Here is a 14,943-nt window from a genome sequence, read left to right as displayed (position 1 = left end):
ATTTGGGAAAGATGGCTGAGAGGAGTTTTGATGATGAAGAAAGAAGGTTGTTTGTATAGGGTTGGGCGTGTGTTTATTCTAAGCCCAGTAGTGCGCAATATATCACAGTCCACTCAACATGTATCATTTTGGTGAGACCGGCCGCCTCGCCATAATGAGGTGCCTCACCGGATCCGGCCTATATATATATATATATATATATATATATATATATATTTTGTATATTATTTATATATGTCCGTGTAATTTTATACGGATTTTAAGCTAGTCATTTGTATAATAATATTAAAGTCAAATTTCACTTTTTGCTAAAAAAAGTTTAAGAGTTTCATTGTTATCTTGAAATTCAAGGAGTCTCTAATCCACCCGTTAAACAAATTTGAAGAGGTAAATTGCTACTCAAGACTTGGATCTTTTAAAAAAAAAAAAAAAAAGAAAAAAAACTAGGGCCTCACATTTTGTTGCACCTTATAAAAAGCTTAAACCCTAGAAGTTTCTTAAACCCTACAAGTTAATCTCTTTCTCTTGCTCTCCCCTTTTCCCCTAAAACTCATCTAAAAATGGCCGCACTTCCTAACATGCTCAGAAAGTCCTTCTCAAAGGCCGCTCCTTTGGCCACCAGACTCATCGGAACTCGGGGAATCGTCAGTTCTGCCGCAACTACCACCGCCTTCTCTGCTCGCAAAGGTGGCATTCTATCTTCTAACTTGATCCGTCATGGTGGGTGCTTCTCCAGCCGCCGTTTCTCCTCTGAAGCCGCCATTTCTTCTGATAAGAAGCTTGTCGAAGTTGTTCAGAGTGAAATTGATGTTGTCGTACAGTCTGATGATCACGGAAAGGTCTTTCTCTCGTTTTCAATCTCTTTAATTACATTTTTTATTGCTTCATTTTTTTTGGGTTTTAGGGTTTGTTTGATTTCTGACATTTCAATTTGGGGTTTTCTTATATTTTCTTATGTTGCCTTCTATGGTAATAAGCTTAATCGGGTTAATCATGGGTTGCTGTCTATACCCAGTTTGGGACAGGTTTGGGTTGGGTCAAGATAATTTATTAAGTTATTATCGGGTCACACAATATCTCAATCGGTTACAGTTCGATTCGAATTAGGATAAATAGATTTTGTTTCGAATATCTGTTTGACATTGGGTCAAGTCGGTTTCGATTCACTAAATTTTGGGCATTTTTGGCTTTGGTTTCGGATAGTTTGGATCGGATCAGTTATTCCCAGCAACAATTAGCAATCACTTATTAAATTCCTTCATTAAAATTCATTCTCATATAAAGAAAACAAAACGGAGTAGTACTGCAAGATGTCCGTGATGCGACATTGATGGGTCTGGAGAGCAAGTGAGCAACACAGATAAGGCATTGGGACTGATTAGCGAAAAATAAATTAAGATGGATGTGTTGACATGCCACACGCGACCAAAGTGAAGTGTGGAAGTAGCATAGTTTTACCTCACATAATATAGGAGTACTTCCTCAAGGGTAATAGTTTTGGCTATTGTTTTCGAATGATCAATTTGCACAATAAAATCATTCATCAAAATGTATCGCTACTTTTTGGTCTGAAACTGCATTTCTTTTTGGGATCTTGTGGGTGTTGGACCTGCCTGGCATAAGCGCACCTTGCTAATTTGATTTCTCAAATGAAAATGGCAGGCTTGTTGCACTAATTGTTGAGTTTGTCAATCCGTTTGTCTTTGAATGTTTCTTAGACTAGATCGTTTTTGGTGTGATTGTGATCCCATGTGCCTATGTTTTGGTGTGTAGGTGCTAATTTGCTACTATTGGTAGTTGTGATACTAGCCAGTAAGCATTACTGCCCGGAAGTTCGATGTTGACATATAATCTATGGACAGTATAACCTAAGTTAAGATTAGTTAGAAATAAATCTAGGACTTGCTTGGAATGAGAGTAATTATTAAGGGAGTAATAGAGCTAAAATGAACTGAAAAATGGAGGGAAGGGATTGGGGTTGGAGATAGAAATGGATAGAAATGGGAAAATATAGTGTAATATTCCCTCCATTAAGGGAGTAATTGTTCCCTACCTCTATCCCAAGTAATGCATTACCTCCATATGGAGGTAATAATTCCTCCCTCACCTCCTCTTTTCACCCTCCACAACCACCACAAAGCACCAATCTCCTCCTATTTCTTCTTATTTTAACTTCTATTACTCCCTTAATAATTACTCCCATTCCAAGCGAGCCCTAATTGTCGGTGTATCTCATCCCAATTTTTAAAATAAGGACTATGATGCACACTGATGCCTGAACTGAGAGAATCAGGTGGGACATCACTGAGTCTAGTCCCTCCGCCCTTGCTGTTTGTTGGCACTAGTAAAAAAATACATAACTCAAGCTGAGATGTGTCAAGGACTCAAGGTTATTCTATTTAATGATTAGATTGAATAAAATGAAATGCTGAAGTTAAAATTCCCAAGCTTTACATTGGAAAGGGGTGCGTACGTACAGATGATGAAAACGTAGGATAGGGCTTATATTCATATTTATCATCTCAAGTACGGCAATTTTTAAAAGATAGTTTATGTTTTGTGAGGCGTCTTCTCTATGGTTTAAAGCAAGTGACACGTTACACTTCTTGTCTCTCTGCTTCTTATATCTTTAAGTTGCTTGTTGATGCATTTTAGGATTCATTTTCATCATGGGTCATCGGTCATCCGAAACAACCTTTATGTGTTTTTAATGTAGAGCTAAAGCTATGTACATCTGAGTATATGACCCCCTCTATCATGCCACATGGAAGAGCCATTGAAGTGATGGAGTATTGTCCTTGTTTTTCATAACTGTGCCTTGCTGTCTGCTCCTTTCTTCCCCTATTATTCAGCGATCTCCCCCACATATTCTCAGATCATATATCTTTTCATCAGACTATTGTTTGGGAAAGCTACGAATAATAAAAAAAATAGAAAATTGCTCCATTGAATGGCTGTGGCGTCTTATTATGAGCTCGTGATGATATGATGAATTATTGTTCATTTGGTTTCCTGCCTGTGCAGATTGTAACTCCCCCTAGCGATTTTCCTTTCACTGTGGAGGATAATCCTGGGGAACAGACCATAACTCTAAAACGAGAATATGAAGGTGAGACAGTTTTGGTTGAAGTATCCATGCCCAATCTCGTTACCGGTGAAGAAGAAGAAGAAGATGAGGTTGATGAAGATGATGAGAACGCAGGGGCAGAGTCAAGTGTACCCCTCTTAGTAACAGTTACCAAGAAGGATGAGAATGCACCATACCTGGAATTTGATTGCACTGCTTATCCCGATGAAATCAGAATCAATGCTCTCTCCCTCAAGAACCCCGAAGCTGAAGATCAACTTGCATATGAGGGCCCTGATTTCCTGTTAGTGCTCTTCCACGTTTGCCATGCAATTTAAGTTTCTAACGTAACAGTTTGTTCTAATTCGTGCTTTTCTCCCTGAATTGTCGTCGTTTTTGCAGTGATTTGGATGACAATCTGCAGAAAGCCTTTCACAAATATCTGGAGATTAGGGGTGTTAAGCCAAGTACCACAAACTTTTTGCATGAGTATATGATTGAGAAGGACAACAAAGAATACGTGAGGTGGCTTAAGGATGTCAAGAGCTTTGTGGAAGCATAGAAGTCGCCGTCACAGGCTCACATGGTGATTGTTGGAAGCAATCGAAAACTGTCCTATGAACTGAGTTTTTAGAATTTTTATTGAAAGGAATAGAACTATGGTTTTAGGTCGTGAAATGTAGCCAGACGATTACATTTTGTTCTTCTTAATAATAGATGTAGCAGGCATCTTGGCCTTTAGACATTTGATAAACCTAATGAAAAAACTCGTGAAGAATTAAACAGCTTATTAAGAAATTAGGTTTGTTGGGTTTCCACCATTTTTAGCGAGTAGTGACAGGAAGTATACACTCATTTTTATTATACATTCTAGTTTTTGTCACTGCTTGAAATGAGTAGTCATCGACTCGTGGTCACTTGTTTTCGCCAGTTTTTACCGTAATGAACCTCTCTTACCTGAGAATGGAGCAATTGATTTCCTTGATGAACACAATTACTCCCTCTGTCCCGGTCTTTATGCCAAAACCAAAGGACAACAAATGACCGGACGGAGGGAGAGTAGTTATGAAAAATCAGGAAACTTGTTATGTATCGAACGGTACTCAGAGAATTGAAAGAAATTTAATACTTTTTGTCTATTACTTTCCGTTTGTATACCCTTGGCAAAAAAGAAGATAATTTCAATTGTGTATGATAATTTGAGGGTAAAACACTAAAACATGATAATTATGAATTGAATCAATGTTTGTCTTTCACTTGAATCAATGTTTGTCTTTCACTTGAATCATTTACACTCAATTTGTTACCCATGTCGACGCCACAATTAGCCATCCCTGTCGTACCAACATACACAACCAATCCTTAATAGTTTAATGGTAAGAATCGGCAACCTAATTTTGCCATTGTATAGGTGTTGGGCGGTGATTGTTGACGACGGTGGTACAAGGGGTCATTTGTGGCCGTGAAATAAGGCGATGGCAACGGCAATGGGTGAGAGTGGAGATGGAAAGAAAACAAATTAGAGAGAAACGAGAGGAGTAGCCCGGTCAAAAGCATATTGCGACAAGTAAAATGCATACCGTGAAATCAACACCCTAGATCAAATATGGATACATAAAATGGCTTGGAGATATGATACTCTACATAAATAACTGCGTTCATTCAATATTACATCATATCATACTTTTATTATGTAATCAAGGAAATAATCAACCCTAAATTAGGGACCAAATATGTAGAGAAAGGCTAGCTAAATTGCTCATTCCCCAGAAAGGCAGCGAGAAACGGGATGAGAACGAGACACAGACCCTTCTCCCGTCAAGTACATTGCGCTGCAATGGGGATGCCATGGAACGAGTTTCAAGCAAAATCTTCAATACTTTTGTTACACAATAGCTAGGTCCTTGTGGGTATATACGACTCCACTGTCGCCATCCACGACTTGACCGCTTCCCCTAAGAACCCTGCACCATAAATCACAACCCTCAATTCCCAAGTTCCACTATTCTCATTACCAGCAAGGTGTGCAAGACTGAAGTTCAGTTTAGTAAATTTACGCACAGTTTTTTAGAATCTAAAAACAGTGAAGAGATGCAGGAGCCAGTTTAAGTAGGGTTTGAAAGGACGGATCTCATAAATAGTTTATTCAAAAAAAGACTATCGAGTGAGGTGATTTGACTTGAATCAACTAGCCTCGACTATATTATTGTAAGCAATCAACATAAAGGAGACGCCATATCGTGGAATATTATAGTTAGTACTCTTTTAAGTCTCACTATCAGCATGAATACTGGTCCAATGCTCCCTTTACACGGAAAAAGTGCATCAGGACTTGCATCCTTCAATATGAAATGATTAATGTACACAGCGGGGACACCGATAGAAAATGATTGTACACACTAAACAGCAGGGTCATAATTCGTTTACGCTTTCCAAAATAGCCTCTGAAACAGATGGTAAGATATATACATACCATTTTGTGGTCAACAGCCCTTCAACGCCAACTGGACCTCTCGCATGAATTCTACTTGTACTGATTCCAACCTGTTGATAATCAACAGAGCCTGATTGAATACTTTGTTTTAACATACAATGTATTATTCAGAGAAAAAGTGTGACCTGGAACATACCTCTGCACCCAGCCCAAAACGAGCTCCATCACAGAATCTTGTACTTACATTGTGAAATACAGCAGCACTGCAAGGTTTAACATAATCAGTTTCAAAAAATAATTTTTGCGTAGTAATTGTTTGAAATAAGTCAGTCATATTTTTTAAGAAATGAAACAAAAATATCAAGTTGGGCTCGTGGTCCTTACCTATCAACTTGTTGCAAGAATGCTTCCGCAACTTTCTGATCTTCTGCTACAATGCAATCACTATGTGCACTGCGATACAACAATTTGTATTAACAAAAAGAATGAAAAGGCAAGGTGATGTAATAAAGAAAATCACAATTCACTGTAGAGGAACGAAGATGTAATAAAGTACTCCCAGAGCCCTTTTCAGACTTCCATCTTGTTTTGTACAAAACTTCTAAGAATAATAAGATGTGGACGTAAATACAAGCTGATAAAAGATGTGGGATCGCAAACCATGTTGACAGCAAATTCATACAAAAATATACGATTTCAAGTGGGGAGTTTATTCATGGACATCCTCAAATGGAAACTTATGAAATTCATTCATGGGCAGATGTAAAAGGAACATTTTGCTTCCCAAAAACCAAATGACAACTTAACTCATTGAATGAGTATTCACCATTCAGATGCAATGACTTGTGAGACTGAAAAAGTACCTGCCATGGTGATTAATATGTTCAATGGCAGCAGACATATCATCGACTATTTCCACAGTGCATGCTGGTGAACTATACTCCTTATGAAATGTCTGTGTTGGAGGTATATCGAGCCCCTTCAAAGCACTAACTCTGGGCCCGCCAAATAAAACAACTCCTGTAAGATATGTAGATAATCATGTTGCAACATCGGCAAGGGATAAAGAAAGGAAGAAAATGATATGATTGGTACCTTCAGATCTAAGATGAGCAACAAGATCATTCAAGCCTACAGTTTGTAGATCCTTATGTACAAGGAGTGTTTCCTAAAGGAAAGGGTACATAAAAATCTCAAATGGGAAAAATGAAAAGAAAACCAGATGGCAGAAATGAAGAACACAAAGAGCAATGACATTAAACTGTAAGAAATTACCATTGCATTGCATGCAGCAGGATAATCCAGCTTTGCATCCAAAATTATTCGCTTTGCCATATCCAAATTGGCAGATTTATCAACATAAACATGACAAATTCCATCTAGACACGTAATGAAGGTTTTGGTTAGATAATCTGCAATCATCCACCGCAATCCTAATAGTTACTTTCGCAAACACAACATTTAGTGTATAGCGACTATAGCTTACCAGCGTGCCCTAGAACAGGAATTTTGGTGGATTCCTTGATCTGAGAAACAAGTTTATTGCTACCTCTTGGAATCACAAGGTCAATGACATCATCAAGCTGGAGCAAAGTCGGTCTTGTCAGTTCAATGCATTACACATGGCAATCCATAAGACCATAATGAAATGATCATCTGTTTACTGACCTTAAGCAAATCAGGAATTTCATCTCTTGTGGTGACTAGTCCAATCAATTTCTCACCAACGTTATCTGGTAACGCAGAAGTGATAACCTAAACGAAAAAATATTGCATTGTAAAAAGAGGCAGACTAATAAGATCCTTAAAACAAGTAATCTTCCAGAGTAATTCAAGCAAAAACTTGAAAGGAAAAAAAGAAGTACAACCTTGTGCAAAATCGCATTTGACCGTCTTGCCTCCTTTCCACCCTTTAAAAGAAGCCCATTTCCACTACGAACTGCCAAGGAAGCTATCTGTAAATTTGTAAGGGTGAAGGTAAGGATCATCATGCCAGCAGACAGCAAGTAGAGAATAATTTTAAGGGGCCACTAGACCAACAATAAAGCAGTCTAAGATAATCCCCACTTAGGCCCTGACATAACATACAGGAAAATTACATTTGGTAGTCGGTCATATTATTCCAACTGCAATGGATGCTCCGCTGATTGGAAATCATACATGGTATGGCATAAACCAATAATAAATCTGTTATTCATAATGTTCCCACTACATATCTCTATACAAGGGTAGGGAATTTGCTGGATTAATGACAGTCAAAGATCCGGAGTAGATCTTTGAGACACCAGACAACAGGCTGATGCAAACTTACATCAATCTACATGAAATAGAATAGTTGCGCATGACAACATTTATCAATCAATTTGACTGCTTTTCAGCACTGTTAAAATAAATTGCGTGTACAATCGTACATTATCCTGTTAAACTAAAGTTGTCATCTTTCCATACTCAACATGAAAGAAAACAGGGTTCATAGTAAATCTTTCAATGCTTCAACTAAAAAGGGTTTGGGGTCATATTAGGAAAAAAAAAAAAAACACTAAAGAGTGGAAAAAACGAATAGATGAATCACTCAAGTATGCTAAAAATGATTAGAATTTACGCATACCTGAACTAAAGCATCTGGACGTGACTCAAAAATAATAAGAAGAACGCCCAATGGACATGATGTTTTCTCCAAAACGAGTCCGTCTGCAACCTGGCAAGAGAATGAAGTCATGGAACACAATAACTAAAAGTGTACAACAAAATTGGTCACTTCCGCTGTCGGTCTCTCTAAACACGGAAAGAGCAGAAATGCACTTTACAAAATTTGACAGGAATTATCTTGTATCTAGATCTGGAGAAGACTGAAAATTTGAGTCACAATCGTTCAAATTCTAGATAGCTAGAGTTGGAACAAATTTTGCAGGAAAGAGAAACATGAGAACATTGAAGTGGGAATTAAGCAATTTTTTGCTTTCTAATCCAGTCTCCATATTAATTTGAGTCAACTGTTTGGTACTTCAACTTTGGTTTGTGTACTTAACTGCATCCTGATCATTCACTCAACCCAGACAGCTATAATCATAGCACCATTTAGACTTGGCCAATCCCAACCCTGACCCCATGAAGTGGCCTATTCAAATCAATGCAGAACTTAATATATATCTGACCAGACAGAAGACATCTCACTTTATCAAAAATCATATACTCATCTCGATTCTTTGGATTAGCAAATGGTACAATTATTTAAGAGAGCAAGTGGATACGTGTGATTAACTTGAAATTCAATGGTACGGAGTCTAATAGGAAAATAAGGTAAGTCATATAGTCACCTGGGTACTTTGATTCAAATATAAAGGATGTAACAGTCATTTTACTATGTCATTTTTATAAATAAGAAATGCTCCAACTCTAATGAATTTGCCAAAAGCAGAAATTGTTGCAAATTCAAACAATTAGAGCGAGCACTAAATAAGTGTACCATATGGCTTACAAGTTTATTCATATTGGAAGAAGTGAACTCAATAACACAACAAATAAACGGAGTAAGGAAACAATCCCGCACCTCAGTTCTCTTTATAATCTGTCCGATAGGGTCTTCCATATCAGCAAGCACACGTATTGATTTAGCAAGACTAGCCACCTGCAGATCAATAACCGATAAAAGGACATGCAAAGAGTTCAGAAACTAAATGTTAAAAAGAAAAAATCCCCATCGAAGGGGAAAAAAGGCGATTAAGGTCAATATGGAACATGATATCAAACTAGCTAAACAAAAGTTCTGACTTAAAAACAGTATCTTGCCTTTCCAGGCTTCAAGGCTAAGCGGGCCACCAATGAACTATCATATCCAGCTAGTTCTGCGGCAGCAACATCAATATCGTTTTCACTCTTAATTAGTGATTCATTTGCTTCTAAGGCATCAGCTATGTTGAGCAGAACCTTTTTCCTTTCTTGTGAAGTAAGTGCCTATGAAAACAGTTTTAGAGTAAATAATTTCCGGTGAATGATCAAGAAGAATATAAGTAACAACAGGACATGGAAACATAATAAATAGAAGAGTCTTTTACCTGAAGTCTCCTAGAGCTCTCTCTTGCTGAAACTGCCATCTCGCGAGCGCCAGTTTCTTTAGCTGAAACCCATAAATGAGCATCTTTGTGAAACAAGGTACCAATGCGCTGACCGTTAATCACTTTGACGATGTTGTCAGTGGCCTTCCCACTGAAATAGACATAAAGGAATATCATGACAAGGAGGTTATGAGAAAGACACCAACAAAAAAGAACACTAGAAGGAGTTGACATCAATACAAGAAAGGGGTATCCACATTTAAACAAATATTAAATACATGACTGCAATAAGGGTCTCAATGGAGACGGTAACAGCTATACAGTTTGCAAAGGGGCTTTCGTAACTGATGAATTCTGGTATCATAATTACAATCACATCCGATGATCCAAAATCTTTAAGAATTGTTATAAAACCATCACAGCAAAGTGATAGACAATTCGAAACACAATTTCCAGGCTAGACAAAACAAGGTCAACCAATATCAACATTCCAACTAAGTTAAAACACCGTTGGTTAACTCTACTAGCAAATAGATATATCCCTACTATGCTTGAGAGTGCAGAGATTAGGAGACAAAAACACGCATCTCCATCGGAAGAAAGATGCAGCATTGTCAGAAATAGTACATCAAGAATCTAAGCTAATGACAACAATCCAAAATCTCAATACCAAACGAAATACTGAATAAAGTACGAGCGCTCACGAAAAAAAAAAAAAAAAATTGATGTACACAAGCTAATAAAAGCAATTGAAAGTAGAAAGTAGCCACGATAAATGACACGAAACTGAACGAGTTGCAATAAGCCAAGAACAATACAGAGCACTAGTAATCTGTACGGCATCTAAATCGCGAGAGTTAATAAAGGCACTAACCTAGCAATTATTACAGGAATTCCAGCATATGCGGCATAAACGGCTGCTTTCACTTTTGCAGTCATACCCCCTCTACCCAGTCTGGACTTGTCCCCAAAAGTGATCTCTCCCTGGTGCTTCTCTTTAACATAAGTGGAGATAAGCTTTGATCGGGGATCACTTGGTGGGCCACTATATAGACCGTCAACATCACTTAACAAAATAAGGAGATCTGCTTTTAACTCCAACGCGAGTAGAGCTGCTAAACTATCATTATCCCAAAATATACCAGAAGAATCCTGCAATTTATCTCAAACTGCCACAATTAGAAAAACAGAAGGCTACAGAAGAAAACGTTTTAGAGTTGTAGATAAGCAAAAGAGTCTTTTCAAACATTTAATATAAATACAAGATAATTCAGACTGTTGATGGATCAAGTTTTAAAAACACTGCAGGAAGTGGAATTCTGGAATTTCACAAGGATCCTGAGATTTTTCCAAGCATAATTCTGAGAATCAATCCCTACATGCTTTCCTTTTTCTCCTCAGATATAGTTCTTCATTAAACATCCGATACGATGGCAAAAGCAGCCTCAAGCTGAGTATTTAAAACAAAATGTGCGGTTTACTTGTTTTTGAGCTATCCTGTTCACGCGATGACAAACTTTTACCTTGTTTAATAAACAACCCTGGTTACAAGCGGACAAAAAGATCCATCAATGAAAGTAAGTTAGCAAAAAGTGCATACCTCATAAGGAGCTCTCCTGGTACTTACTGCATCGTTTTCATTCAATATAGGCACGACCTTTAGATCTAACAACTGATTTACAGTTTCAGTTAATTGTGATCTGAAATTGGGATCCCTAAAGTCATTGTCCGTCACCAGCAATTGAGCAGACGTCAGATCCAGCTGCAACACATGCATCACGTATCAAATTCTGTATCAACTAACAACCTCTGCCATAGGAAGTAAGGTTTGTGAAATATATTGAAGGTTTACCTGACTAAATAATGTGTCATAAAGGGCCATGAGACCATTCTGCCCAACAGCAGCACATGCTTTCCCATCAAGTTCAGATTGCGGCTTTTGAAGATCAGCAAAACTGGAAAAGGAATTACAAGTGTATAAGGTTATTAATAGTTTTTAGATTTCCCAACATTATGAAAGTCGATATTTGGCTGGCCATGGAGACGGAATAACTGATGGAACAATTTTGAAGAAAAATCCACCTGACTTAAGAAGATTTGAAGGTCACTATTGAGCTTAAGAGAGTTGAGGGAGTGAAGTACGTAAATTCTAGCTAAGTAGCCAATACTCTTGACCATGGCTTACTAAATTGCACTCACTATCTCCATACGATCTTTGTATAATGCAGCTTATCCACCCATTCACGCCTAAGTTTAGTAGATGTGTCACTAGAAAATAAAAATCTAATTTTTATCCCTTTGAAGGATTTTGCAATACTTGGATTGTCAATGGATGATAATTAGTATTCAGTAAAATCAACCATCCATCCAACGCCATAATTTGGCCATCCTGGGTCCCTACTGGAACCATCACAGAAATCAATTACTGGCCTAGGTAAAACATCAGATTTTTAGTCTTCACTATTAGTAACACATTCCTCACTTTACAAAAAAGTGAAACTAGAATATTCGGAGTACTTCATATTCAATCCATACAACGAGCTTTAAAGAGAAGGAATGCCAGAAACCTGCTGTTAACCATTTTCCTGAACCTAAGCCTTTGACGACCTGCACCAACAGCACCTGAAGTGACCAAAATTACTTCATGTCCACTGGTGTTCAACTCCTTCAGCTGCATTGGATTAGTTTTAAGATTATTTTCTCTAATCGAAATATTTAAAATAATGATGTAATTAATAGATTACCCATCAAAGAAAAAAAGAAAACAAAGATCCACATAATGCTAAGATCTCCTAATTTTGACGTGTAAGTAAAGTATCGAACCTGCTCGCAGAGAGCACCAAGTCTTCCTACAGCTAGTCTTCCATCACTTCGTGTAACAACTGCAGTACCAACCTGCCAAGATTAAGACAAAGTACAAACTTGAGAAGAGTATTCAAAGTAGTTTATGATCCGTAAGGAGACAACAACTCTGCTCCCAGAAATGGAAAATTTCAGAATCCTCGCACAACAATTTATGTTCCCCGGAGTCAACGCCTCCAATTAAACATTTATCCATTTCATGTTTATACAAATATTATTACCGAGTGCGGAGTAAGATTTAGTATTCAACAGATTCTAGCTGTAGTATCATACTGTTCAGTACAATCTGGTTCATTTTATCCTTGCTTTTCAGGCATAGTTTTCCCGAGTCTCTTATAATGAGCACTATTATTGAACAAAAATGTAATTTCACCACAAAGCTGACATAAAAACAAGGAATAATCAGACTGAATATCAATGACAACTACCTATCTTCTCTGCAAGACACCTAGAAGAGCTATGAAAAAAAAAACAGTTCCTTGGAAGAAAATAGATTGGAAAGTTGAGCCTCTCCCACACTCAAAAATAAAAATTAAAAGCATAATATCAAAAAAAAATTATGTTCATCCAGCCTAACAAACAAGAAATATTGTATTAAATTCAGAAATAGAAACGGGAATTGATCTTCAGTAAGACAGCCCCACCCAAGCGTTCGGCAGTTACGCATGAGCAGGAAATGACGGTAATCTGATCTTACCCGAAAAATTTGCCTTGCAAAAATCTGTATTTTTTCTCCCTTTTTATTCATTCTCATTCATTCTTCTGTCTCTCCCTTTCACGTAGGAGTCCAGGACTATTCAAAACTTGCAAAATCAACAAAAAGGAGAAAGTGGGACCCCAAATGTAACATCGTACACAAACTCCTCAGATAGTCACAAGTACAACTCACAGTCTTTTTTCCACATAACACCCTTTTAAATGTTTTCCCATTTTTCTTCTATTTTTTTTATGGCCGACATTAAAACGAGACAACACCACCTCACTTAAATAACCCCATTTTGGGCAAAATCACTTGGACAATAAAGAAACATCACATAAATGCATCTCCCTGTATTGCTTTTTTTTTTTCCATCATACGAGTATATCCTAACTCAATTCCTCAACAACACACCGCATCATATAGACGGTTTACTCGGGTCAAATCTCCGAAAGCGTGGGGGAACAAATTTACAAAAATGGTTGGGATCTCAAACATAATTCAGGAAAAGGACCCAAAAACAAACTTTGCAAAGGTCAAAGCTTGACAGCAAAATGATGAGTGGCATTCGAAACTAGGAATATATTAAGCTGGGATTAGACAAAGAACACTACTCCCACTTTCCAATGATCAAAATAATGATCGGGACGGAGGGAATATTTAACTAAAAAAATGAGACATTTTGTGGTTAATTGCTGAATATGTCCAAAATAATTCATTGAAAGTAATGACATTAATTCCACCTTAAAAAAAGAGAATACAAACAATTTCAAACAAATTGAATTTGAACCTATGAATAATTTCATCAATTGAATACTTTTGATCAGCATTACAATAAAAACAATCACAAGAATCACTAAAGAAATCAAAACTTCCAATAGAAGAAATGATCACAGAATAAAATAAAATTAGCAATAAAAGTGATCAAATTACTCAATTCCTCAATCATTTATTCGCTTTTGATTAAAATGTCGTGACAGAGAATAAAAAAAGGTAAACAAATGACGAGACGGTGAGAATACGAATACGAATAAGAATAAGAATAAGAATAAGAAAATGAAGAGAAAACCTTGACGATGACGCGCTTAACGTCTCTGACGAAAACACGGGAGGGATCCATGGAGGAGTCCATGAGGAGTTGAATGGAGTGTGAGTCAGTTGGGAAATTGAAGGAATGGAGATGATAGAAGGGAGGGAAAGTGGTGGCAGTAGTACTTCGTAAAGGATGATACTAAGGTGGGTACTGGGTAGGGTATTTCCCTTCAACTAAACCCTTCAATTTATACCCATTTTTAATATTATTCTCTTTTTTTTTCTTTTTTTACTAAAAAAAAACTCACCTCTTCTTCCGCCATCAATTTCTGTCTCCTCTTCCTACTCGCACGGTGTCTCACGTGGGAGAATCTTGCTACTGCCACTTCATCACTTACCACTTAACAGTTTGTTACATACTTACATTTACTTCTTTTCCACTATCTTGTTGGTGAAAGTAAATATATAAAGTTGGTTGATGTGATCGATAATATCATTTTTGAAGGCTATTATGTATCACAAGATTTCATTATAGACGGTACATATTTGTCTATAATTAAAGACGGGTCAAATACAATACTCATTTGACATTTCTAATGGGACAAGCAACATGTGGGCTGGTGGGGGCAAAAAATGTCACTACTTTCAAGCTATTTGACCCGTCTTTAGCTATAGACGGATATATCGGTCTATAGCAAGACTAGTTGATTATGTATTAACCTATTCTCGTACTTTAAGTTAAACTGTCTTAATTGCCGATAGATTTTATGTCAAATACAAATGTTATTCCCTCCAT

The 14,943-nt window shown here is 37.2% G+C and overlaps 2 protein-coding genes across 2 annotated transcripts; one reads left to right on the top strand and one right to left on the bottom strand.

The window, feature by feature from the left end:
* Window positions 1–447: 447 nt before the first annotated feature.
* On the top strand, window positions 448–3,888 carry LOC141643081 (uncharacterized protein At2g39795, mitochondrial-like). Its single transcript, XM_074452110.1, has 3 exons — window positions 448–839; window positions 3,025–3,371; window positions 3,470–3,888. Exons 1-3 carry the CDS (start codon window positions 561–563, stop codon window positions 3,627–3,629), a joined length of 786 nt encoding a protein of 261 aa, XP_074308211.1. The 5' UTR covers window positions 448–560; the 3' UTR covers window positions 3,630–3,888.
* A 721-nt stretch (window positions 3,889–4,609) lies between these two features.
* Window positions 4,610–14,403, bottom strand: LOC141643082 (delta-1-pyrroline-5-carboxylate synthase-like). Its single transcript, XM_074452111.1, has 20 exons — window positions 14,185–14,403; window positions 12,380–12,451; window positions 12,124–12,227; window positions 11,409–11,511; window positions 11,157–11,318; window positions 10,431–10,708; window positions 9,557–9,707; window positions 9,291–9,455; window positions 9,052–9,129; window positions 8,110–8,199; window positions 7,370–7,456; window positions 7,170–7,256; window positions 6,988–7,084; window positions 6,777–6,880; window positions 6,597–6,669; window positions 6,365–6,521; window positions 5,886–5,954; window positions 5,698–5,764; window positions 5,541–5,611; window positions 4,610–5,031 (listed from the first exon to the last, which is right to left on the bottom strand). The coding sequence occupies exons 1-20, from the start codon at window positions 14,245–14,247 to the stop codon at window positions 4,953–4,955; spliced, it is 2,157 nt and encodes a 718-aa protein (XP_074308212.1). The 5' UTR covers window positions 14,248–14,403; the 3' UTR covers window positions 4,610–4,952.
* Window positions 14,404–14,943: the final 540 nt, after the last annotated feature.

Source organism: Silene latifolia, chromosome 2, assembly GCF_048544455.1.
Source record: "Silene latifolia isolate original U9 population chromosome 2, ASM4854445v1, whole genome shotgun sequence".
In the NCBI taxonomy this organism is placed as follows: Eukaryota; Viridiplantae; Streptophyta; class Magnoliopsida; order Caryophyllales; family Caryophyllaceae; genus Silene; species Silene latifolia.
Note: the sequence above shows the minus strand (reverse complement) of the source record. Positions and strands in the feature narration are given on the sequence as shown.